Raw genomic sequence first — 27573 nt, forward strand, 5'->3', positions numbered from 1 at the left:
CATTCCTAGATCCGTCAGCTTCAAATTGTTTTTAATTCCATATTCACTGAACCTGAAATTTTGCCTTTCCGAATTACCAGAATTTTAAACGCAGGGAGAAGGGTTTGTGGTTTTCTCATTGCTTCTTTTACTGCAGAGAGAATAACCGGGTCTCTTTAACCACAGTGAGATTAAGGGTGTGTGGTTTTTTCCATAGCTTCTTTAATTCTCCATGCAATTAATTGGTCTGAACACCCTAAAGGCCTTTAATGGCTGTGACATAATATATATTTTTTAAAATTATTTCCTGTAGCCCATGGTGGACAGGACAACTAGGATTCTATTAACATATTAACATTATCTGAACATAAAGAAAATCTACCATTTGATCTGATGCATTATGAACCAAACATGCCTTGAGAATGTTGTACTTACACTGATGCAGACACATATCTTGTTTAATCTCTGAGCTGAGTGGTTTTGGTGAAAAAACAATGATACAATTATGATAATGAAGCTCTCTCGCTCCTTTGCCTGGCTCCAGGCTTTGACTCTCACAATAGTTATGCAGTGCTCCAGAGAATGATATAATCAATGTGCTATCCATGAGTGGCAGAAGTAATCAATCGCTGCACCATCCCCCAGCTGCTGTGTATGATTGATCCAGCTCAGGTTAATGAGTCATGTCTGGACTGTTCAGAAAACTTGCCTAATGTGTTTATCAATGGCAGGCTGAAGCAATCCAGCTTTCCCAAGGTCCTGAATGTTATAATTGTTTTCTCAGCAAAACCACTCAGCACAGAGATTAAAGAGGACCTAGCTGCTTACTAAAGCGAGCAGCTCCTAGTGCTAAAACAGAGGCAGAATGTTAGCATTCCGATAACGCTAGCTGTGTAAATCAAATGGTAGATTTCCTATAAAGGAAACCTACCATCAGGAAGCTGCATATTAAGGTTGATTTGATGGTAGGATCCCATTAATATCTAAAACCCCCGGCTATCTTTCCCTATTACTATAACAATTCTCAATCTACAGTTTATGTATCTAATATGCTAATTTTCCAGAAAGAACACTGGGGAATGGAGTAGGCTCTTCTGAAAGCGGGAGCAAAGGCTACTCCACGCCCCAGTAGTCTCTGTCCCTCCCTATGTGCACACTGCCAAGTTGAATGACGCGTGCATGCACATTAGCCCCAGTTTCATTGCCTGGCTCAAGTGACGATGTGTGTGTGTATGCATACCCAGCACTGAAGCTTGGGCCCATCACCTTCATTCTTTGGGTCATTACGATCCTGGGGATACAGTTTTTATTGTGTTTTATATATTTTTAAAAATTCTAGCTTTCTGAAAAGAAGTCTTTTATTTTGCTATCTTCTGACGCTAAGAACTTTTGCATACTTTGGTGTACAGAGCTGTGTGAGGTGTAATTTTTTGTGAGATGAGCTGACATTTTCATTGCTACTATTTTGGGGGTTATATGACCTTTTGGACACCTAGTTATCGCCCCTGTTTATTTATAGATTCCAGTAGAACCAAAGGATTTTTTCTCGGTTATCATTTCCTAGTAACCATAAATGTGGACATCGCTATTGCAAAATTTGCTCTTTTAAAACGTAGGAGTGATAATTTTGTTTCATGTACAACGCGTAAAACCACAACATGAAATCATATATTAATTGTACATCATATGTTGTATATTTAAAGGGGTTTCCCCATGGGGACTCTCTAAAGAGAAACTTCATGATCCCTCTAGTGCTGTGGGAGATGCTGTGTGCTGACAATGTGCTTAGCTTATGAGGGTACAGGTTTATCTGCACTTTCATTAAGCTTCTGCACATTCACTAGTATCTGACACATAGAAAAGAGAGATGAGACAAATTAGAGATGAGAGATTATGAGATCCATGAGATACATATAACACACAATTACATTCTCAGGTCTGCTATCACAGCCACTGTCCCTGACTGTACACCATCAGCTCTGCTGTACCTTCATCTCCCTCCCCTGGATAAAGACCATATGTCTGTAGCTCGTAGCTTTACTCTCCTTATGCTGTTGCTTGCCAGCAGGAAGTGTCTCTGTTTTTCAGCTTGTCTTGGAAGGCAAAGGTCTAGGCTCAGTGCTGTGTTAGACAGGAATGTGTCCTGCCCTAGACTTAAGAGCAATCTCTGTGGGTGCCCAGGCTGTCACCCTAGCCCAGAGTTTGCTAGACAGGACTCAAGGCCTCCTCCTTATCCAAGGAAACCCAGGACATTCTGTGCTCTGTTCTATTTTCAAACACATCCTGGATCTGAGACAACTGGAGGAGAGAGAAGGTGTGGACACAGCTGGCTGACCATCAGAGCTACAGATCCAGGCCATGTGTTTCTTATTGGTCAGGGGACCCTGGAGGAAATCTGAAATGATACACAGAATTTCTTTCTACTCTATTGGTGTCATCAGGCCAATGAAAGCTCTGACAGAGCAGGGTGCTATAAGTTACTACTGAAATTGCCATGTTGGCACTTTGCAATAAAGAGGTGGGTACTCGTTGTCGTTTGGGCACTCTGTCACTAAACATCACTGTTATAGAACCATTCCTTATTTTCACTGGCTGTGTATTTCAGGTCACGACCCATCAAGAATGCTGATACTTGTCATAATTGCCCACATCCATGCTCACTACAATATCTTCCGTCCACTTTGCAGAAAAGCACCCTCAGAGTAGTCCATCCTGAAGCTTCACTGAGTTCTTGGGGTTGTTCTCAAAACAAATTGAGTGGTATTGATACCAAAAGATTATATTTTTGTCTGTGGATCTTCCAGTTGGTCATTGGCTAACTTCAAATGGGACTGAACATGCAAAGGCGTAAACAGGGTGACCTTGTGTGCCTTGCAAGATTTGAATCCATGATGGCATAGCATGTTTTGTTAATCTTTGAGGCTGTGGTCCCATCTCGCTTCAGGTCAGTGACCGGGTCCTACCGTGTAGTTCTGGGGGATTGCTGACTCATAATCATCCAAACCCCATGAGGGGTAATTTTCTGGGGTTTTTTTTTAAATTCCATCTCTATGACCAATAATGAAAATTACAGACCTCTATATTAATAATCAGAAGTTAACCCCTTTGTAACAGATGGTCATTAGTGCCTGAAGGTTCAGGTACATTTTTGACATTCTGCTATGCACTTCCTTAAATTCCGATATCTCTGGAAAAGCTTTACATATCATAACAATTTTTACTTTGTTTTTTCATGACATGCGAGATGTTTACTCCTTTCGGACTGCCCGCCCGGAGTCTGCAGTGACATATTATATAGATATATAATATGTCACTGCAGCTTTCTTCTGGGTCTATGGCTAAACACCCAAAGACCCTAGGGAGAAAGCAGGAGTAGTTTATTTGCGTGGTTTGCAGCCAGATCTTGTGCAGTGAGCTCTGCAGATTTTTGTGGCAGATAACTTTTAAAAAAAGCATTAGCAAAGCGAGTGTATGAGCTTGGCAGCGAGTGTGCATTGATCTGAAGTGTGTGCATTGATCTGAAGTGTGTGCAGTGTCTTAAGTGTGACTTACGTTTAAGGGACTTAAGTTTGAGGGGCTTTAGCAGGTAACTTCTGTGTTCTGTGTTACTTTGACTGTAAATTCTTCTTTCTGTGCATAATTCTATTGTAATCCCCATTAGAATAATGGACTCCATAAGTGGCATTGCTACACGGTGTACATCCTGTGCCATGTATGCTTTCCTTGAACAGCCGTTCGAGGGGGAATACTGCTGTGTGGGGTGTGTGAAAATTGCTCATCTGGAAGCCCAGATTCTGGATCTAAATGAGCAAGTTTCAAGGCTGCGGGCAATTGATAATATGGAACGAAGTTTGCTGCTCCTGGAGCACAAACTTTCTGGGGAAGATGGTTGTGGGGAGGGAAGTATGGAGGTGCAGAGTGAGGGGGCAGCTAGTTGGGTAACATGTAGAAGGCGGGGTAGAGGGAAGAGTTGTAGAGAGTCTAGTCCTGATCTGGTGCACCCCAATAAGTTTGCCAGGCTGGAGGATGAGGGGGATATCAGCTCTGGGGTAGCTAGCAATGCTGCAGAAAGATGTGGCCGCTAGCAACCAGGGGAATGTGTGCTCCAGTAAGAAGGGTAATGGGAGCAGAGGCAAGGTCAGACAGGTGCTGGTAGTGGGAGATTCCATTATTAGGGGAACACACAGGGCAATCTGTCACAAAGACCGTGCATACCGAACAGTGTGTTGTTTGCCGGGTGCTCGGGTTCGGCATGTTGCGGATCGGGTTGATGGATTACTGGGAGGGGCTGGTGAGGAACCAGCGGTCATGGTCCACATTGGCACTAATGACAAAGTAAGAGGTAGGTGGAAGGTCCTTAAAAATGATTTCAGAGATTTAGGCCATAAGCTCAGGGCAAGGACCTCAAAGGTAATTTTCTCCGAAATACTGCCTGTACCACGTGCCACACCAGAAAGGCAGCGGGAGATCAAGGAGGTAAATAAGTGGCTCAAAGGTTGGTGTAGAAAGGAGGGGTTTGGGTTCATGGATAACTGGGCTGACTTTTCTGTGGGCTACAGGCTCTACAGTAGGGATGGGCTGCACCTCAATGGGGAGGGGGCCGCTGTTTTAGGGGAAAAAATGGCTAGAAGGTTGGAGGAGTGTTTAAACTAGAGACCTGGGGGGAGGGCAACTACACCTGTGCAGGGCAAATAGACGGTGTACATAGAGAGCTGGGAAGAGCCATAGTCCATGGGGGAGGACGGGGAAGGGGGGCTGTAATGAGATTGGGGAATAAGGACAAAAGGAATACGGACAGGGAAAACCATATAAAGTGTATGTACACAAATGCCAGAAGCCTCACAAACAAAATGGAGGAACTGGAACTCTTGATGTTGGAACGGAAATATGATATAGTGGGTATCAGCGAGACATGGCTGGACAGTAGCTATGACTGGGCTGTTACTATAGATGGTTATAGTCTTTTTAGAAAGGATCGTATAAATAAAAAAGGGGGAGGGGTTTGTTTATATGTGAATTCTTGCCTCAAACCCGTCCTGCGAGATGACATCAGTAACGCAAATGTGGAGTCCCTATGGGTGGAGATAAGAGGAGGGAAAAATAAAAATAAAATATTACTAGGGGTTTGTTATAAGGCTCCAAATATAATGGAGGCAGCAGTGGAAATGCTGATAAGTGAAATGGATGCGGCTTCAAAGCAAGGTGAAGTGCTTATCATGGGGGACTTCAATTACCCAGATATCGACTGGGGGGCAGAAACATGCAGGTCCTTCAAAGGTAGCAGGTTCTTGTCAACAACAAAAGACAATTACCTGTCGCAACTAGTCCTGGAGCCAACAAGAGGGGGGGCACTGCTGGACCTTATCCTTACCAACAGACCTGATAGGGTATCAAAACTACAGGTTGGGGGGAACCTGGGGAATAGTGATCATAATATCATTGATTTTGTATTACACTTTACTAAGCACGTTAGTGAAGGGGCAACCAACACTCTAAACTTCAGGAGGGCAAATTTTCATCAACTAAGGGAAGACCTAAAAGGCATAGACTGGGATAATGCTCTCAAAGACAAAAGCCCCCCCCAAAAATGGGACTTTTTCTCATATATTCTGAAAAAGTCCTGTGAGAAACACATACCTTATGGGAAAAAGCATAAAAGGAACAAGAAAAACCCTATGTGGCTAACTAGTCTTGTAAGGAAAGCAATAAGCGAGAAAGATGAAGCGTTTAAGGTGCTAAAACGTGAAGGTAGCGATGAGGCATTACAGGATTATAGAGAGAAAAATAAATCCTGTAAAAAACAGATAAAGGCCGCAAAAATAGAGACTGAAAGAAATATTGCCAGGGAGAGCAAAAATAATCCCAAATTATTTTTCAAGTATATAAATGATAAGAAACTAAAAACAGAGAGTGTGGGTCCCCTTAGAAATAACATGGGGGTCATGGTGGAAGGAGATGAGGAAAGGGCCAATCTACTGAATGTTGCCTTCTCAACTGTCTTTACCCAGGAAAATCCCCTGGTGGAAGACACAATGAGGAATAATGTAAATTCTTTTTATAATGTCAACAGTTTAACCCAGGAAGAGGTACGGCGCCGCCTCGCAACCACTAAGATAGATAAATCACCTGGGCCAGATGGCATACACCCCCGGGTTCTGCATGAATTATGTACGGTGATAGACAGACCGTTATTTTTAATATTTGAAGATTCACTGAGGACTGGTTATGTTCCACAGGAATGGCGCATAGCAAATGTGGTACCAATATACAAAAAAGGATCAAATAGCGATCCTGGAAACTACAGACCCGTAAGTCTAACTGCTGTGGTGGGGAAAATATTTGAGGGGTTTATTAGAGATGCTATCCTGGAGTATCTCACTGTGCACAACCTTATAACCCAGCGTCAGCATGGGTTTATGAGAGATCGGTCCTGTCAGACTAATCTGATTGGTTTCTACGAGGAGGTAAGTTCAAGACTGGATCTGGGGGACGCTGTGGATGTTGTATATCTGGACTTTTCAAAGGCATTTGACACCGTGCCACATAAAAGGTTGGTATATAAAATGAGACTGCTGGGAATAGGAGAAAATCTGTGTATCTGGGTAAGTAATTGGCTTAGTGATAGAAAACAGAGGGTGGTCATTAATGGCACATTCTCAGATTGGGTTGATGTTACCAGTGGAGTGCCACAGGGGTCAGTATTGGGGCCACTTCTTTTTAATATTTTTATTAATGACCTTGTAGTGGGTTTACACAGTCAAGTTTCAATATTTGCAGATGATACTAAGCTGTGTAAAGTAATAAATACTGAGGTCGATAGTTTAGCATTACAGAGGGATTTGTGGAAGCTTGAGGGATGGGCAGAGAAATGGTTGATGAGGTTTAATGTAGATAAATGTAAAGTTATGCACTTGGGCCATGGAAACAAAAAGTATAATTATGTTCTAAACGGTCAATTACTTAGTAAAACTGAAGCTGAAAAGGACTTGGGCGTATTGGTGGATGGTAAACTTAATTTTAGTGACCAGAGCCAGGCGGCTGCTGCTAAAGCAAATAAAATAATGGGATGTATCAAGAGAGGAATAGATTCTCATGATAAAGACATAGTTCTGCCCTTATACAAATCCCTGGTCAGACCACACATGGAATATTGTGTACAGTTTTGGGCACCAGTATATAAAAAGGATATAGTAGAGCTGGAACGGGTGCAGAGGAGAGCAACCAGGATTATTAGGGGAATGGGGGGACTAGAATACAATGACAGATTACAAAATTTGGGATTATTCAGTTTAGAAAAAAGACGACTGAGGGGAGACCTCATTACAATGTACAAATACCTGAACGGACAGTACAAGGATCTCTCTAAAGATCTTTTTATACCTAGGCCTGTGACCAGGACAAGGGGGCATCCTCTACGCCTAGAGGAGAGACGATTCTACCATCACCATAGACAAAGGTTCTTTACTGTAAGAGCAGTGAGACTATGGAACTCTCTGCCGCAGGAGGTTGTTATGGCCGACTCTATGTACATGTTCAAGAGAGGCCTGGATGACTTTCTGGAGAGAAAAAATATCACGGGTTATGGGGATAAAACATTTATTTAATTCTTGAAGGTTGGACTTGATGGACTTGCGTCTCCTTCCAGCCTTATATACTATGATACTATGATACTATGATTACCACTTCTGCTTTCTCTATTCCTCACTGCATAGCGCTGAAGTCAGGTCTAAAGGGGTTAAACCGTGTCTGGGTCTAATCAGACCCAGTACAGCTCTTCCATACGTAAGATAAATATCTTAGAGTGTATTGCGTTTTAAATGCAACACAAATACCACATGTGAACACAACCTGAATCTGATAGTTGCTGATTTCAAATTGGGGCAGCAGCATAGTCAGGTAACAATCCCAAATATCCATATGTAATGGATAACTTTATTACCATAGGGCAGTGATGGCGAACCTTTTAGCGGCTGAGTGCCCAAAAAGACACCTAAAACCCCTCTTATTTATTGTGAGGTGCCAACAAAAAATTAAAGCAGTAACTAACTGCTCTCTGTTCTTCAACAATCATATTGGCCTCCTGATGACAGCAACACAGTAGAAATATGGAAAATTTGCATAATTTTAGCTTCTTTCCAGTGCCCCTCTGTAGACCTGTAGGGGCCAGCAGAAGGTCCTTCAAAGATAATTTGGCCCTATCTATTCATTCTCCCTCTTCCTACAGTCCCAAGTAGCGAAGTAAGTATCAAAATATGACTGAAAGCAGCATTTTCAAAGTTGCTTGGAACTGCAGGAAGATTCTTTGAGTCCTGTCTGGTGTTCTGGGGCGATGGCCCGGGTGCCCAAAGAAAGGGCTCTGAGTGCCACCTTTGGCACCCGTGCCATAGGTTCGCCACCACTGCCATAGGGCCAGACAGATTTTCCTTCACAAATTTACCTGAATGCAGGTTCACAGTAGGATACAGTTTTCATTGCTAGGTCTGAATAAGGCAACACTGTGCAAACTTGTTATACTAAAAGTTTCTGGTACCTAAAACGAGAAAAGAAAACTGTAATCTCATCCTTTTTTTTTTTTTGCTATAACCACCAAAATGGCCGTGGCCTCCCTGAGCGGCGACACATAGAGCACATGATCAGGGTAGGAGGCGAACCCTCTAGTGTTATTGGAACGGCTGCGTTCTGTTCTAGCAGTTTCTAAGGCTGTGCTTACGTCATCAGAGCGCGACACGGAGCATTTCGCTTTTCTGATGGCAGTGGACTACAGTGTAGTGTTCTCTGCCTTGTCCCGGCCGCTCCCCTCACGTTATACCGCGGGAAGGCGACACTGAGTGGCGATATCACGGTTCACACCGGCCGGCTGCTGACTGACTCCCAGAGTTCCCGCTGGTGACGTCGCCGTGACGCTGTGGTATGAGGAAGCGCTCTTAGTGCGGCCTGAGTTGCGCCTGCACCATCCGAAAGCCGGCCAGGATCGTCACACATGTACAGCTGCTGAGGCGCCGCTCCCCGCACCGCCAGCCTCCACACCACCGCCTCCACACACCGAGCATACAGCACTCCCGCTCCCGACCGCTGTGCCCTCACACCTATTGACGTCATGTCGGACCCCCCAACCTCCTCCAGCACCCCATCTGCCAGCTCCTCCGACTCCCCGCGGATTATTAAAGTGACAGTGAAGACTCCTAAGGAGAAGGAAGAGTTTGCTGTGCCGGAGAACAGCAGTGTCCGAGAGGTGAGTCCCTGATGTGTAGGACTGACCTTAGACCTAACAGTTCCCTCACAGTATGTCTCACCGTGACTGGAGTGGTCTTGGCTCATGTTCATAGTCATTGGGGTATTTTTTAGGTAATCACATGAGTGGGGGCAGGAATCTCCCCTCCCTCTGGTTAATACAATATGCATTGTGGGCGGCAACATGTAGCAATTTGGGAACTTTGACCTGTCTGACAAAAGTCATCTACTGTACAGCAGCAACCTGTAGGTCACTGACACCTGTATACCTGGGACACCAGGGTGGGAATGATCTGCAGTGTCTGACCAGGGCTGTCCCTGTCACCTCTTCATCACACGGACCAGGACCTTTAATATTCAGCATGTTTTACCATTAAATTGATCATTCCCTTTAAGTCATTAACAAGGCAAAGTATTTTAGCGTTTGATCTTATCCCCCTGTTGTAAGGGTAAATAAATTTCCCGTAATCCCAGCAGAATGCCATAGTTTAGATTAGTAACTGATACCCTGAACTCCTGAAAGAAGGGAATTAATTTAAGTGCAACTTGGATTGACTGTCCCCAGAATTTTGAGTACAGCTGTGTCTTAATTAGAAAATGTTTCCACACAGCACACGAGTGCCTAAGCATGTATGCACTTGTTTCAGTGCAAATCTTCTAACGTGATAAATGCTTAAGGGGAATCTACCATCAACGTAAAGAATGATAAACCGGGGTCCTTTCAGGCTCATTAGCATAATTTTAATAGTTGATTTTAGAAGGAAGGAGGCCATGCATAACAAATGTAAAAATATGTCCACAGTCTCAGTGCCTGGATTTATGAATAAGTGTCCCTGGTGCATCATTCTTGATTTTGATGGTAAATTTCCTTTTAAGCGCAGTAAAAAAAAAACCAAAAACCTCATGTCCTTCAATGATATTTCGTACAGGATTAGTGCGGTTGTTCTGTTGCATGCTATCTGAGGACAGGTCAACTGTGCAAGATTCAGAGGGAAGCACGATATGTACGACGTAGTATTATAGTATATTATATGGGCAGTCAGACCCTCTAAATACCCAGTGGGTCTGAAAAAATAGTCTAAATGTAAAAATGAAAATCTCCCCCTTCTCTCATTAGAACACATAAATCAAACTATAACAATATTATCCCATACAATACAGTAAGTAATTGGACATAACAAAATCTATATAAGTTTACGATCTCTAAATGATGCAAATAAGGAAATGTCATTTAAAATTTTAAAAACCTGTAAGAAAACATAAGTGTTATAGGACTGTGGTGTCCACCTCACATTGCAGTACAGTACATGTGGATGTATATCAGAAATGTTTCCCACCGAAGAACAAGCTTGCCACAGAATTCCCAATCCCTAGTATAGCCATTATGTTATGGAAATACTGTAGATATTGACCCTTTTAGAAATTAAATTCTCCCATGTTTAATGAAATTAGATTGTGCTATTATTTCACCTCAGATTTGCAAGAGAATCCATAGTGGATCATTTTCTTCAACATTTGGACTTCTCCTTAAAGGACCTCTACTACCTCTCTACCAGGATGAAGGATTGTAAACCAAGTTCACTGGCATACTACTGTGTGCTCCCTCTGGCAGGATCTTCTCTTCTTTTAGCTTCTTCTTCCCTGGTTTTTACCAAAAAAAGCTTTTTGAATTATTTAAATGAGCCTGAGGGGCGCAAATTTTTAAACACCTTTTTTCTTTTAAAAACAAGGACATAAAGAAGAGCAGTTCCTGCCAGAGGGCCTAGAGGGCACACATCAGTATGTGAGTGTGCTTGGTTTACAATCCCTAAACCTGGTGGTAACTTTCCTTCAAGATGACAATGGATGTTCTAGTGCTAAGGACCAAAGGTTTGTTAAGAAATAAAGCAAGATCAAACCAACTGGTCTAGAGAGTCTATAGTTCTCCCTTAAGGAACAACTCCCACCATCATAAAGATCAAAACTATCAAAAGCAAGTTGGTATACTAATATAATACTTAACTTTTAATAAAGTATGTTTAAAATGATCAATTGTCAGGAGAGTAGCATACAAAATGTAAAAATAATACACTGTCCCAGAAATAATGCCAAGTCAAAAGAGACAAACGTATCAATAGATCTGCGCACACATTAACAAACATTTACCTTTAAAGGTCATGTATATGATTGTACACAAAAAAGGTTAGAAAATGGAACAGTCTCGCCAATCCGGCAATAGACGCTCGGGGTCATCAGGGGATAAATAGCAATAAGGACATAATTTGGCATGGGGTCCACTGTCTAACTAGACAGTGACTATGCTAGCTGCAGCTGCGTCTGTACTGGCATGTCACCCAGCATCGTGCACACTATAACTAGCTGTAGCTGGGCGACATGCTAGTACAGCCACTGCTGCAACTAGCATAGTCACGGTCTAGTTAGACTAGTATCCTTATGGACCCTGTGCCAAATTGTTTCCTTATTGTTATTTACCCCCCTGATGAACACAATCATATACATGACCTGTCAAGGTAAACGTTTGTTAATGTGTGTGCAGATTTAGTGATACGTTTGTTTCTATTGACCGGGCATTGTTTCTGGGACAGTGTATTCTTTTACAATTTTGTATCTTGCTCTCCTGACAATTGGTAATTTTAAGCATACTTTATTAGAAGTTAATTCTTCTATTGGTATTCTATCTTGCTTTTGATAACACCAAAGGTTTGTTAGGCTGACAATCATGTCTTAAAACTGCCCCATAAACAGAGCATATTGTGTTAAGTATAAATGGTGAGAGTGGGAACAAGCCGATGCTAGACATACCTCGTGACAACTGTGGTTGTATTCCACCAGGTGGATTGATGCATGAATTCATAGCGATGCCCTGATAAGACAAACCTTAAAGGGTTTGTCCACTTTCAGCAAATAATTGATTTTGTCTTTGTCATGAAAAGTTGCACAATAATCCAATATACTTTCTCTATCATATGATGTCACACAGGTGCACGGCTTATTATATCACAAAGAGTAATCAGAGCTGTGCGTTATAACAAGTCGTGCACCTGTGTGACAACACATGACCAGAATGCATGTTCACCAGTTGCTGAGTATGGAACCACCATTCTTGACAAATGTCACCTTTATGGAGAACTCCTATAGATGAAACATTGCCTCTCTATTACACTAACACAATCTCCAAAAGATCTGCAACACATTCTACAAAAAGAAAAGACAGAAATAAAAGTTAGAGATAAAGATCGATGAGCTGATAAGAACATTGTAAGATTATATCCATTGTGTGATGTCTTGTGATATTTTTTGTTTTGCTCTTGTTGAAATCTGTGAAGACAAAATGAAGGTTATAAAATAATTGAGAAAATTGGAATTTCTGTGTATTTCCTGGAAGTGTTTCCTTACTCCTTTTAGCCAGCTTTATAATGTGGTTGTAATGTGGCTCCAACCTCAAGTGAACTTACTACCATACAGCGGAAGTGCATGATCTTTTCATATTCGGATCCTTCGCTCTCGAAAGCTTAATGTGCCTTTCTGGAAGTTGCTCAGCGGTTCAGCTTATGTCATGTGACCTAGACTTTGTCCTCAAGAGATTTTGTTTGTGATTTTGTGAAAAGACGTAATCCCCAAGGCTAAGAAACCTTGTGGGGCTTATTTCCATAATGTTAGTTACTGTACCAGAATCTAACAAACCTACTTACAGGGAATTTCATCATTCTGTCATAAGAAAAGATCACACTGGTTACTATGAAACCTTTAGAGGAGTTTTGAATCTTCATTTTGCATTGTACATTTGTAGATGAGTTTACATAGTAATAATAATGAATATTTATATATGGCAATCATACTCTGCTGCTTTACAGATCATACAGATTGCAGAGCAATATAGGGTCGCACCGATACCAGAATTTTGAGTGCAATACAATACCAGGAAAAGTATCACAATACTCAATACTTTACATAAAAAGAAAAATAAGCATTGTTATACTGCAACACCAGCACCGTCCCACCATCCTGGCGCTTATTGTTGTATGGGTACACAGTGGATGTAGAAGGGGAAGGAGAGCCATGCAGTAGCCTCTCTTGGCCTATAAGATGTAACTGTGTTTAGCAAGCTATAAAATATTTGTTTTTCTGTTAATGTGGCCAAAAGAGGGCATATTTTTGTGGGATGAGTTGCATTTTCAGTGATATTATTTTGTAGAGGTTATCCACTATTAATCCAAATTTATTAACTCATTTTTTTTTGGAGAGGGCAGTTAGAAAATATCAATTCTGTAATGAATTTTTTTTACTTTTTTCTTTTGGTTGTCACTGTATAACCTAATAACCATTGTATGGGTTAGTAGAACTATGAAAATAGCATATTTCTACCTTCTTTTTTTTTTTTTTTTTTTCTTGTGTTATATATACACTCATTGGCCATTTTATTAGGTACACCTGTCCAACTGCTCGTTAACACTTAATTTCTAATCAGCCAATCACATGGCGGCAACTCAGTGCATTTAGGCATGTAGACATGGTCAAGACAATCTCCTGCAGTTCAAACCGAGCATCAGTATGGGGAAGAAAGGTGATTTGAGTGCCTTTGAACGTGGCATGGTTGTTGGTGCCAGAAGGGCTGGTCTGAGTATTTCAGAAACTGCTGATCTACTGGGATTTTCACACACAACCATCTCTAGGGTTTACAGAGAATGGTCCGAAAAAGAAAAAACATCCAGTGAGCGGCAGTTCTGTGGGCGGAAATGCCTTGTTGATGCCAGAGGTCAGAGGAGAATGGGCTGACTGGTTCGAGCTGATAGAAAGGCAACAGTGACTCAAATTGCCACCCGTTACAACCAAGGTAGGCAGAAGAGCATCTCTGAACGCACAGTACGTCGAACTTTGAGGCAGATGGGCTACAGCAGCAGAAGACCACACTGGGTGACACTCCTTTCAGCTAAGAACAGGAAACTGAGGCTACAATTTGCACAAGCTCATCGAAATTGGACAGTAGAAGATTGGAAAAACATTGCCTGGTCTGATGAGTCTCGATTTCTGCTGCGACATTCGGATGGTAGGGTCAGAATTTGGCACCAACAACATGAAAGCATGGATCCATCCTGCCTTGTATCAACGGTTCAGGCTGGTGGTGGTGGTGTCATGGTGTGGGGAATATTTTCTTGGCACTCTTTGGGCCCCTTGGCACCAATTGAGCATCGTTGCAACGCCACAGCCTACCTGAGTATTGTTGCTGACCATGTCCATCCCTTTATGACCACAATGTACCCAACATCTGATGGCTACTTTCAGCAGGATAATGCGCCATGTCATAAAGCTGGAATCATCTCAGACTGGTTTCTTGAACATGACAATGAGTTCACTGTACTCAAATGGCCTCCACAGTCACCAGATCTCAATCCAATAGAGCATCTTTGGGATGTGGTGGAACGGGAGATTCGCATCATGGATGTGCAGCCGACAAATCTGCGGCAACTGTGTGATGGCATCATGTCAATATGGACCAAAATCTCTGAGGAATGCTTCCAGCACCTTGTTGAATCTATGCCACGAAGAATTGAGGCAGTTCTGAAGGCAAAAGGGGGTCCAACCCGTTACTGGCATGGTGTACCTAATAAAGTGGCCGGTGAGTGTGTATACATATTTTACAGAATAAACCCTAATGTGGGGAAAAATATGTAGTTTTTGCATTGCTGTCTCCCAAAAGGTAAAACACTTTTGAGGGCCTACTTTTTGCAGGACATGTTGTACTTTACACCTGTGCCAAATAGAGCTCACAATCTATAGGGAGGAAAGGGGGACACAAAGTAGAATTCTTAAAAGGTATCAAAATAAAACTGCATGAGCCACTATCCATACTTGCTGACATTATAGAATCCAGGGTTCAATCTGTATAAGAGGGATAACATGGAGGGAAGCAGTAAACCGAGGAGTGAAAATTGCATGCATTCAGGGAGTATGACAGGCCTGTCTGAAGAGATGAGTCTTTAGTGTTTGAAGCTTTGAAGGTGTGTGTTGGGCCGTTTCACATCAGTCCGTGATCATGGACGTGAGAAGTCCCATGCCACAGACTGATTACTCTGCTGGGGTTCAACTCTGTGCATAATATTGATATATAATGCACAGAGTACTCGTTTCCCAGAATGTATGGGAAACAATAAGCGGCATTCCTATATATCAATATTATGCTCAGAGTTCAGTCCCCTGCAGAATGATCAGTCCGTGGCTGGCCTTTGTCTGAGTTAGGGCATTCCAGAAAATTGGTGCCGCTCGAGAGAAGTGCAGAAAAATTGAGTGAGAGGTTAACTTGCATGTGCGAGAGTTCCCCTTCATTCACAATTTTCTTATTTACAGTGGAAAAATAGCACTGCAGCCCATGTTATGTTTGTCCACCATCCCAATTCTTATGCATCATCCACTAAACATGATAAATAGAAAGGTTATTCTATTGTAAAGTAACCATTATGGATTTTGAGCAGTACAAGGCAACTTAAATGTAATAATACGTTGTACAGCAGTGTGATATCTTTTTATAGCTAGTGTTCGTGTTATTTCTGTATGGTCTCATTCATTGTTGTATTTGTTTTTCTGTTTGTTTGTTTTTTTTTAAATTTCTTTCTATACAAGTTTAAAGAGGACATATCGAAACGGTTTAAGTCCAACACAGACCAACTTGTGCTTATATTTGCTGGAAAGATTTTAAAAGACCAAGACACCCTCAGTCAGCATGGCATACACGATGGGCTCACTGTGCATTTGGTCATAAAGACTCAGAATAGGTATGTACATTTTATTAGACTGTGGTGTTCTAATGGTGTTCTGTGATGGCTATTGATTTGTTGTAACATGTTATGTTCTTCACTTCATGTAGGTCTCAGACAACCGCTGCCACGTCTCAGCCAAGCAGCCCTAGCAGTCCCTCGTCCACCTCAACCACATCCAGCAATACCGCTACTACCACTTCTGCCACAAGTACTCCATTTGGCCTAGGTAAGGCCACACTGTTGTAAGATGCATTCTGGAGGAATCCCTATGTTAATTGTATAGATCTAAAGGAACAGAGCTGTAATTGTTAGTATGTACCTGGTGGTTATATTGTAGTTTTATACTCACATGCTTGTGTAGATAAAACCATTATGGCCATTGCTGTGCTAATCTGAATGTTTTGTGTTTTATTCTTAGGAGGACTTGGAGGTTTACCTGGCCTCAGCTCTTTGGGAATGAATGCATCAAACTTCTCTGAACTGCAGAGCCAAATGCAGAGACAGCTTATGTCCAATCCAGAGATGATGGTTCAGATCATGGAAAACCCATTTGTTCAGAGCATGCTGTCTAACCCTGACTTGATGAGACAGTTAATAATGGCCAATCCACAAATGCAGCAATTAATCCAGAGAAATCCTGAGATCAGTCACATGCTTAATAATCCAGACATCATGCGACAAGTATGAAGTTTTATTTAATATACCTCACAATGATCTCCCCCACTTGCTGGATGACTGGATCACCTGAAAACTGCAAAGTCTTCTGTAGATCCAGTCGTTACTTCCGTTAACATTTCCAGTTATCTGGGAATGAAAAATGGTCACGTTTTGCATTGTGCATTTTGCAATATGAGTCCTGTAGTCATGATAAGTTTTTAGGAATTTTTGGATTAATGCCAGCAGCATTTGGTGCTTCTTGGGTGGTGGGGGAGCTGCTCACCAAATGCTGCTGGCAGGGAGCCAGGTAATGTGAATTAAACATATATAAAGTACTGAAATGATTCAGAATGCTGCCAAAGGCATTTTAAAAATCTGTGTAGCATAGGGTATTGTAATCTGTCACCAGCTAAAAATCACATTCCTGATGACAGGTTTGCTTTAAAAACGAAAGGCAAACTCTAAACTGTTTTTACTTCAAGATCCTTCATACCCAGATCATTTTGCCATTGTTCTTGTGAATGCAGCCTTTTCTTTTTTTTTCTCTCTTTAAATTATGGTTTATTTGACTATTTTCTTTTGTATTAACCACTTGCTGACCTCATGACTACTGGTCAGCGAATAACTGCAAAAAAACAGACAGCCTTTCTGATTGCTGTATGCACTACCCCCAGTGACCATTGTGTATATATTGCAGAAAGCGGCTGATTTTTTTTTTCCTCTGCCCCCAAGGTGCCCTATGGGGCCACATTGTGTAAAATAACATATCTAGAACAGTTGAAATAATACAATCAGATTTGCATCTCGTCTCAGTGCTGAATACTATGTATTCATAATATGAAAACTTTAATTGAGGAGGAAAAAAAATTCTATTTTCCAAGTATTTTCATGTACCACATATAATGGGTGGGGGAAGGGTTAGTCAGGAACTAGTTGAACACTTTTAAGCACAGATGCTAAAAAGGCTCCAATTAAAACTCCAGACAAAACCTAAGGATGTTACCTATTTAGTAGATGGTGTTTAGCTTATAGTTTGTTTCCATACATGCTTATTGTTTACAATAAACCATCAATTTCTTAACTTCGTCTTTAGACATTGGAACTGGCAAGAAATCCAGCAATGATGCAGGAGATGATGAGGAACCAAGATAGAGCCCTGAGCAATCTTGAAAGCATTCCTGGAGGTTACAATGCCTTGCGTAGAATGTACACTGACATCCAAGAGCCAATGCTGAATGCTGCCCAAGAACAGGTAGAACTGATGAGTGTCTTAGTTAAAGTGATTGACTACATCTAAAAAGAGTTTTAATGTTTGATAATAGAGGGCAGAATAGAGCTGACCATAGAAGCTGTGCATTTAGTAGGGTCAACATGATTTTTATCATTTTGCCAACATGAGGTGCAACTACCATAGGTCTTTAAATATTTTTATTGGTTGATTCCTAGTTTGTACAGGGAAAAAAAGTATTGTTATACAGACATTATAAACAAATGGCTACATTTACTTGTCTTCACAAAAGGAGTATTATGTATGCGTTTCTCACCCATCTCAAACATTTTCATATTTTCCTCCTAAACAATGAAATTTGATTCAACAAGCCCCAATCTCTGTGCTTCTACATTGATACATAACACTATAGCCTTGTACAACTATACCTAGCTGTGGAAATAGGGTTGACATTTCCGATTATCTCAATGGACCCATGTGGATATCTATAATCACAGTGAAGCAGTGGGAGATTGTCGCTCTGATCGATGATGGTGCGGTAAAGGGGCTCACACTCGCAGCCTTCCCAGGGAGCCCATCAGACTCTCTGTATGGTACCAAGTAGAATGTTGGAGTTTCATCAGTCAGCTTTTTATATCTGTGTCTGATAAATTTCCCCCATTTCCAAAAGAATTTAATTCATTTGTACCCCCTTTTCCGCCTCCAGTGTGGTCTATATTTTAGGTATATCTTGTTTTGTTCTATCAACTTCCCTACTGTCAGTTATGCAGTCTCAAGCCAGTGGTTTATCAAGAAACGCTTCGCTACGAGTAGGAGTATGTGAATGATGGGGGGAGAGGTGCAGATTACCATCCGCCTCCCCCTCCTGAGAAACTGATGAGTGGAACAGCATTGTTCATTTTTTATTGAAGGATCATTTTTGCTCAAAATGCAGCAGTTTCTGTAATATCAACATGGCTCTCTACTTTCATGCATATTATTAATTTTCAAGTGGGTAACTGGAAAAAATTGAAGTTGGATAAGGGTAATTTAAATTTCTTTCCTTTTAGAACATAATCTTCTAGTAATGTCAATTCTGTAAAACGTCTCTCTTCCCCCCCCCCCCCCCCCAACTTAAAGTGAACCTGTTGGCCAAATGTAGACCCCACCCCGAACGGAAGGTCCTACCTCATTTTATGCAGTGAGTTGCTCTGCATAAGGATATTGAAATGAGCCAGTGACTCCGGTGAGTTATAAAATGAACCCCCAAACTCTGTATTGTAATCCTGTGATTTGAGTCAGCTGGGTGTTCCTGTGCTGTCCTGAGTCAGGCTCTAACACCATCTTCTTCCTCTGTCCTCCTGTGAACATTCCACCTGCACATATTATTCATACCCCTTTCTGTGTGGGAGGTGTCAAGAGGCCAGTTTACAAGAGGACAGAAGAGGAAGGGGATGTTGTAGCTAGACAGACACCATTCACAGGATTACAATATTCATTTCAATTCACAGGAGATGCGATCTCATTTTAATATCATCATGCAGAGCAAATCATTACAATAAATGAGGTAGAACCTTTGGTTTGGGAGGCTAAATGTGCCTGACAGGTTCCCTCTAAAGAAGCAGTTTTGCAGATTACCATGGAGGCCATTGATTGGCTGCAGTAGTAACCAGTACGGATGAAGATGTCACAAAAAGATATTATCACAGACCAGCTACAGAGGTGGCTTTGCTGAGACCTAAAGCACTGAAATGGGCTTGTCTAAAAGTATTGAAGTTTTCCCCTAGGATAGCGGTTTAGCAAGTTGAATTGTTTGGGTCTGCTGCTGGGACCCCCAGCCATCATGGGAATGGCACCCCAGTGATCCAGAAATACCTGTTATCCTGTGGATAGGGGATAACTTCTAAATTTGAGACAACCTCTTCAATCACCAAATTGTGTCTTAGCTGCTATGTGGTAAGAAGTTAAGCTTGTCTGCTTAAGGGCAGAGGAGGAAGTTCAGCACTACTGTTGCCTCCAGCCATCTCTTCGCAGCTAGAGAAATGGGAGGGCATTATGAAGGCGAGTACATGAAGCATAGCCTGGAACAGACTTGCTATAAATCAGTACTTCACGCTAAAGAACAATGCCTTTCCTCTATGCCAAATGTTTTCAATGCCAAACTGCTTGATATTTCATAGTAGTAAATAAAACATAACTAATCTAGATTTTCTTTCTCCAGTTTGGAGGCAACCCATTTGCCTCTTTAATGAGCAATGCATCACCAAATCAGCCATCCCGGACAGAAAACAGAGATCCTCTACCTAATCCTTGGGCTCCACAGTCTGGCTCTACAGGATCTCCATCAACAGGTGGAGGTGGCACTACCACGGCTTCCAGCAGCACAGGGAGCAGCACCTCTTCAACCACAAGTTCCACCTTGCCAAATATGTCATCTGGAATGGGAGGTATTACACGACCATCTATATTCCTTAATCTAAAGTAGTATAGGGCAAAAGTAGTACATCGTATAAATATTGGTAGTGTAAAATGATTGGAAGCTAGGAATAGGGCAGGTGGTAATGCACCACACACAGTCCTGTACTGGGCTGTTGGTCCTTGTGGTAAATTGTAATATAGTGTTATATAAAAAGCAGCACTTTGACCTCCATAGAATACGTGTATACTGCTGAAGTCAGTACTTATCAGAATTTATGTTCAGCAAATGTTTCAAGCAAACCATGTATTAGTCTTTGATTAAATCACATACAACATGGCTCTTTTATTTTAACATGGAGCTGCAAAAGGTAGTTGCCCTATGTGCTGCAGCTTCATTGATATTGTTCCCTTGTTGCCTTGATTTAGGAATGTTTAATACACCAGGAATGCAGAGCCTGATGCAACAGATAACAGAGAATCCTCAGCTAATGCAGAATATGTTGTCAGCTCCCTACATGCGAAGTATGATGCAGTCACTTAGTCAGAATCCAGAACTTGCAGCCCAGGTGAGTGTTTTTTTTTCTTGTTTAGAATTGGGCAAATGATGACACCGTGTGAAAAATAATAATAATAATAAAAGCAGTCTCCAGGTTCCAAATAACACATTGGTGGACATTTATCAAATCTTGTACGCCAGTTATCCTTATTGGCAGCAGAATGACCCTGTGCATTAGTTATACCATGCATACTAGCTAGGACAGAGCCTCCCTATTCACTTTATTATATGGGTCACTTTAAATATCTCAATTCCAAAGCAAGTTTCTACAATCTTGTAAGCCAAGTTTAGACATTTATTTTTTTGTCTTGCAGAGGTAGTGGGGAAAGTTAATTAGTTAGACTTTGATAGTTAACCATCCCCTGCTTTCCTTGAATCTATTTAACTGCTGTAAGTGTCAACAATGGTCCCATGTACGTTACAGTCATACTCTTGCTTTGCACAGGCACGATGACCATGTTGTTCTAATGGATGGCTGCTGTTTCTCCTGCTGTTCTTCATGCTGTTAAGATCTGAGCCGAACAGGTGCCAATATGGGCGTAAAGCCCTCAGGCACGTATTTAGAGCCAAGTCTGCCTTATTTCCCAAACGAGAGCCCTGCAATCCTGCTAGGGAAGAGACACTGTAAATTTACACACTTCAGACTGTCATCTATATACGTGGCCAAACAAATAATAATCTTGGCACTCTCAACCTGTTGCTTGCTGAAGTGATTTTTTTTTTTCTATTGCAGTAGAAATGTGTGCAATATTTCAGCCCCCTTGAGGCCTATGTCAAGCACTACAATAACCCATATACACTTACGTTGGTCATATTTACATCTTATTATTTTACAAGTGACATTTGTCAAAGAGCATAAACGGAGAAACCAAAATCTCAGAATAAGAGGTATATCCAAAGTTAAGTTCCGTAAAAACAAAACCCGAAACTCGCCAAAAATGTACATTGTTCATTAAATCCCTTCACAAAAATGTTCTAAAAAGTGATCAAAAAAAGTTATGTACACCAAAATGGTATCACTGAAAAGGACAACGCGCCAAAAAAATAAGACCTTAACCAGCTTTGTCAACCAAAAAATATTCGCGTTATATCTCCGTAAAGAGGCGATACGAAATAAATGAGATTTTCTCTGTATTAGTTTTTCTTCTGTAAAATTGTAAAAATATATAAATGAGGTATCACCATAACCGTAGTGATCCATAGAATAAAGATGTTATTTTTATGGTTCGGTGAATGCCCCCCCCCCCCCCCAAAAAAGGAAGAAGAAAGGAAACCAAAATTTACAATTTTATTTCCTACATACATTTAAGAGTTAATAAAATCTCATCAATAAGCGAATGACCCACTTAAATGAAGTATTTGTAAAGTGTATCCAATGTCGCAAAAAATCAGCCCTTATTTCTCCAAATTTCCCAAAAAATAAAGATTGTATAGCCAATAAAAAGGGACAAGGCATAATCTGCTCTGAATGGCGCAGCTTCCCTTAGATGCCCTGGCGTGTGCCAATACAGCAGTTTACCACCACATATGGGGTATTGGGTATCAAACTTTGTGGAGTGTGGTTCGGTATTTTATCCATTGAGAGTTTGTACATTTTTTGAAAAACACATTCATTTAGCCAAAAAAATGCATCCGATTTTGTTTTATCCCCTGTAAAATAATTAAAGGGTTAACAAACTTCATGAAAGTTGTTTTACATACATTAAGGGGTGTAGTTTTTATAATGGGATAATTTATGGGGTTTTACTTTTATTTAGACCTCTTTAAAGTGACTTGAAATCTAAGCAGGTCCTGCTAAAGTGTGATTTTTTTTTTTTTTTTTTTTTTTTTTTTATGAAATTTTGAGAAATTGTACCTAAAATTCAAAGCCCCATAACTTCTTACAAAAATGAGAGAATGCTTAAAAAACCATGGAGACGTGATAACTAACATTAACCAAATGTCTGCGTTAAGTTTTTTTGCTGTTATGACTACGTATGGAAAGAGTAGAACGTTTTCAATTTCAAAAATCAAGACTTTTTCCAAATGTTCACCAAATTTTCATAAATAAACGCAACACATACCACCAAAATTTTTCAAATAACATGAAGTACAAAGTGTCATGAGAAATCACTTTCAAAATCAACTGGATATGTTAAAGCGTTCCAAAGTTATAACCATTTATAGTGACACAGGGCAGATTTGAAAAAAATGGGCCGTGTCAGGAAGGTGAAAAGTGGCTTTGGCGTTAAGGGGTTAAACAAGTGTTTGTGAATAAGATGATACCTTACAATATGCATTGTGATGTTCCACTTAAGTATATATCCGTTGCCTTATGCAGAAGAGAACAATCTCGCAATATATCATGTGACGGGAGGCGTGGATTACCACATAGAATCCTCCTTCCGGCCAGCACACCTCAGCACCTTTGTGCTATTCGCCCTCCATCCTCACACCCTCTTGCTCTTTTTCCCTTGTCAGCGGCAGCCAAGTGGGCCAATCCTGCAGGGTATCTTATTCTTTGAGGTTATACAAACTAAGAACCATGTGTAAAGCACCACGATGGATATATTGTGAGATTGTTCTGTTCTGGATAAGGAAGTGGAACATCATGATGCAAATTTTAAGCTATAATCTTCTACACAAACACTTGTTTAAGAGATTATTTTATTCTATGTGTGTACAAGTACTCATCTTACTATATAATCCTTGATGATTTCTGAAGATGTGAAAGCCCATGTCCATGTTCCTCCACCTCTAATACCACCACAATAGTGCTTTCTCTGTGAAGCACTATTTTACAAGTGACATTTGTCAAAAAGCATAAACCTTGCACATGCTTTTTACCGCAATAAAAAAAATCACTTGAGCAAGCAACCAGTAGGATTTCCAGGATGATTATTTGTCTATATGGGGTTGTATCCCTATCCTTGGCACCCATAAACATAAGGAGTGCAGCCAAGATATTTATATACGGTATATTCACATGGTGCAGCTAGTGAATGAGCTGGCCTCTTCAGTAAATTACTATATTACTGCTCTATGTCTTTCAATACAGTTATGACCATTTGCCATTTTTATCATTGTGTTGTGTGTGTGGTTTTTTTCACTTTTTTTTAGATGATGCAAAATAATCCACTTTTTGCCGGGAATCCTCAGCTCCAAGACCAGATGAGACAGCAGTTGCCTGTTTTCCTACAGCAAGTATGTTAAAAATATATTGCTTATATACTGCAAATAAAACCATAGCTTAGGTTTTGTTCACTATGCTCTTCAGTGGTCAGTTTATTCCAAAACAGACTAATAACGTTTTAAGATTAACAAAGGGAAGTAAAGGCAGCTGTTGGATGATCTAATGTGAGAAAACGATCATTAATAAAACTGTATCATATGATATGATGGGGAGGATTGTCTTGACAGGGCTTTTATCTGACTACAAAGGGTTTTGTTATGTGTTGCTATGGAGATACACAGGCCTGTAGAAAGAAACCATAACATTTTTAATACAGATTTTTTGCTATTTTTTTTTTTCTTTTAATGCATTAAGCAATACAAATGCATTTGTGTGTAATGATGTAACTTCATGTACATTTCTTTGAAAATAAAGAGTTGGAAAACAAACAAAACAAATGCATTTGTGAAGGTGGATTTGTTTGTTTCCCTTCTGAAATTTGTGCATTTGGAGCTGGATCATCTAAATTATATTGTAAATTTTAGGCTGTAAAAATGAAAACCTTTTTGTGAAGCATAAATGAAGTCTTAGTCATTGGTTATTAACTGTTCTCATTCTGCCTTCTAGATGCAAAATCCTGATACATTATCAGCTATGTCAAACCCCAGAGCAATGCAGGCTTTACTGCAGATCCAGCAGGGATTGCAGACGCTGGCTAGAGAAGCTCCTTCACTTGTTCCAGGGTAAACTACTACTATGCTGTCATTACAAATCCCAATGCATAGAGAGAACAAGAAAGTAATAACACTACTAAAGATAAGAATACCCTTTTAATAATACATTGTAATAGGTCCCCAAACTTTTTGAATTAGCATTTGCTGAAAGTAAATGTTAAAGTTTTTTTTTTCCTTCTAACCTCTAGGACCACTGGTTTTGGTGGTATTGCAGGCACTGCCAACCCAAATCCTGCACCTGTTGCAACTTCTGGATCAACCGAGAACCCAAGTCCATTATCTGGAATATCTGAACCAGGTCACCAGCAGTTTGTGCAACAAATGCTCCAGGCCCTTTCTGGTGCTAATACTCAGGTAAGCTTTGTGTGTATAAATCCTTGTCCTTTTATATGAAGTATGCTACTGGCTCTGAGCAATTAACAGTGTGTCAAACCAAGCTCCAATGCTTTGGGCCATTGTACTACATATTAAAGCATAGTAAGTGCAGGGTTATCTGTTGGCAGCGTGTCGTAGATAAATATGCTGTGATAGCCAACATAGCTTTATTTATCCCTCTTCATTTAGCCATTTCTAAAATATTCCTAATTTAATCCATATGCTAATGAGATAGTTGGTGCACCAGGGTCATGTCCGCAGCACCTGGAGAACTACTTTTCCTGCCTGCACCACTATTTTGTTCTCCCGGTGTCACCCCATTCTTCTCCCAATAAGAATCTCCTGTTTTTATGATGCAGAGGGTTGTGATCCAGACAGGAATAGCAGTTGCTAATGACACGGCCTGGGTGCACCAACTACCTCATTAGCATACAGATTCAATTGGAAATATTTGCAATAGATGATTTGGAAAATGCCAATATACTGCCATACTGTAGTATGGCAGTATATGGTAGGATCGATCAGACAACCTAGGGTTAAAGTACCCTAGGGGGTCTGAGAAATAGTAAAACAAAAAAAGTCCTAAAAATTCTAATCCCCCCTTTCCCTAGAACTGATATAAATTCAATTTCATGGAAAAATGAAGATTTTTTTTTTTTGGTACAAGAGGTTTTTAATTTTTGCGAATGTATGGTAACAATATAACACCTGTATAAATTTGTTAAACCTGTGATCATACTGACCCAAAGAATAAATGTCAAGAAAACTGCACAAATGCGGTTTTCCCCATTTTCACTGCATTTGCAATTTTTTTTCCACCCGCTTCCCGGTACATGGCATGGAATATTCAATACTGTCACTATGAAGTCCAATTTGTTACACAGAAAACAAGCCCTCACACAGCTCTCTACATGGAAAAATAAAAAAGTAATAGATTTTTGGGGAGTTGGGGAGTGAAAAATGGAAATGAAAAAAAAAAAGGCCAGGTCGTTAAGGGGTTAAAGTTGTAGTAAATGAGTTAAAATGTCTCCAATTGTAAGGAATCATGAGGCAGTCCAACAGTTTACGGTACTGCTTCACTGGGCGTGATGACTAGGAATGAATGATGCAGATGTATTGGAAACCCTTTGGCTGTAATCTCTTTCTTTCTTTCCTTTAGAATCCAGAAGTCCGATTTCAGCAGCAGCTGGACCAGCTCAGCGCAATGGGATTCCTAAACAGAGAAGCAAATTTACAGGCTTTAATAGCAACTGGAGGAGACATCAACGCAGCTATTGAACGACTACTGGGATCCCAACCATCATAGCGTCCCTTTCCCGACACAGAAAAAAGTGTAATTTATTTTTGATAATGGCTTTTACGTCCCGATAAAACACCTGCTTTATTTCAGTTTGACTTCTGGAATTCATTGTCCTTATAAACTAATGAATCATTTACATTTGGATGAAGTGCAGTAGTTATCTGAACCGTGGGAATCCCAGAGTTTTCATTTGAACGTGTTGCATGTATCACAGGCCACTTCTTCCCAATGCTTCTTTGCTTGTAATTTTTTTTGTTTTTATTTGTTTTACCACTTTTTTTTTTCCCCCCATTATCTTGACTTTCAATGCAGTTGGTAAACAGGTTGTAACTAACCATTTCTTCCGTCAAAAGGTATTTACTTTAATTTGGTAGCCTCTGGTAGTAATTTATATAGAATACAGAGAAATGAAAAGGAATAAGGTTCTAATTAGTAATACAATATGGCTTTTTGTGACTTCAGCATGTATTTTTGCTAGCATAATGCTGTATGATTCATTCTGCTTGGTTTTCATTTAGTGTTCTGCCTCTATTACGTAACCTGATCATTTTTCTGCAATACGTTTAAAATAGTAATGACTGCGCCCCCACAAACCGATCGGAGGCAATCCATTGTACTTGGGGAATTGTCAAGTAGAAGCCTTTTCCAGAAGAACTGTCCAGGTGAAGGAGACTCTGTAGCGGCAACATTATTGTGGGCACAGTGTAGATTTTAGTCGAGGTATTCTAGGTGAGAATACATAGGTCTTCATTGAGAGCAAGGCCTTTTGTGATGACTCTTTCTTTTAATATCAAGTCAAAGTTTCTCCACAGCCCTACCAGCCCCCGCTTCTAACACCGGCTTGTATTGACACAGGCAGGTAGCGCCAGTCTACATCTGTCTCATGTGACTTGATTTCAAGATGTGAGGAAGTGTCATGTGCTCTAATAATTTTTAACTAAATTGTACAAACAGATTATCCTGCGTTTTTATCAGTAGTTCTCTCTCCTGTGCACAGGTAATAAATAAATGCCAATAAGACTGTTTCTTGGTCACTTTTTATTTCTCACTCTCGTTTCCCTGCCGACTCGCAGAAAGGCAAGATCAGCCTGGAAGCTTCTAATCGGTTATTTAAAACTAAAGGGATTTTTTTTCTTTTTACACATGTGAAAACTTCTTGATACGTTCTTGATAAATGCATCTACCCATCTATGTCAGCAATGCACAGCTA

At 40.6% G+C, this 27573-nt stretch overlaps 1 protein-coding gene across 1 annotated transcript; it reads left to right on the plus strand.

Moving 5' to 3' along the window:
- Positions 1-8666: 8666 nt before the first annotated feature.
- Positions 8667-27386, plus strand: UBQLN1 (ubiquilin 1). The gene is made up of 11 exons (XM_072150882.1): positions 8667-9211; positions 15829-15980; positions 16073-16191; positions 16384-16646; positions 17716-17874; positions 20051-20276; positions 20674-20813; positions 23903-23986; positions 24582-24697; positions 24877-25042; positions 26223-27386. The coding sequence occupies exons 1-11, from the start codon at positions 9077-9079 to the stop codon at positions 26367-26369; spliced, it is 1707 nt and encodes a 568-aa protein (XP_072006983.1). The 5' UTR covers positions 8667-9076; the 3' UTR covers positions 26370-27386.
- The last annotated feature ends 187 nt before the right edge of the window (positions 27387-27573 follow it).

This window comes from Engystomops pustulosus, chromosome 1, assembly GCF_040894005.1.
Source record: "Engystomops pustulosus chromosome 1, aEngPut4.maternal, whole genome shotgun sequence".
Classification (NCBI taxonomy): domain Eukaryota; kingdom Metazoa; phylum Chordata; class Amphibia; order Anura; family Leptodactylidae; genus Engystomops; species Engystomops pustulosus.

Bases quoted from the DNA above. Each gene is read 5' to 3' on its own strand.
- UBQLN1 (XM_072150882.1), top strand. From the start codon at position 9,077: ATGTCGGACCCCCCAACCTCCTCCAGCACCCCATCTGCCAGCTCCTCC. The intron at 16,192-16,383 runs GTAAGGCCACAC...TTTTATTCTTAG, and splicing joins AAGTACTCCATTTGGCCTAG to GAGGACTTGGAGGTTTACCT. The intron at 25,043-26,222 runs GTAAGCTTTGTG...TCTTTCCTTTAG, and splicing joins TTTCTGGTGCTAATACTCAG to AATCCAGAAGTCCGATTTCA.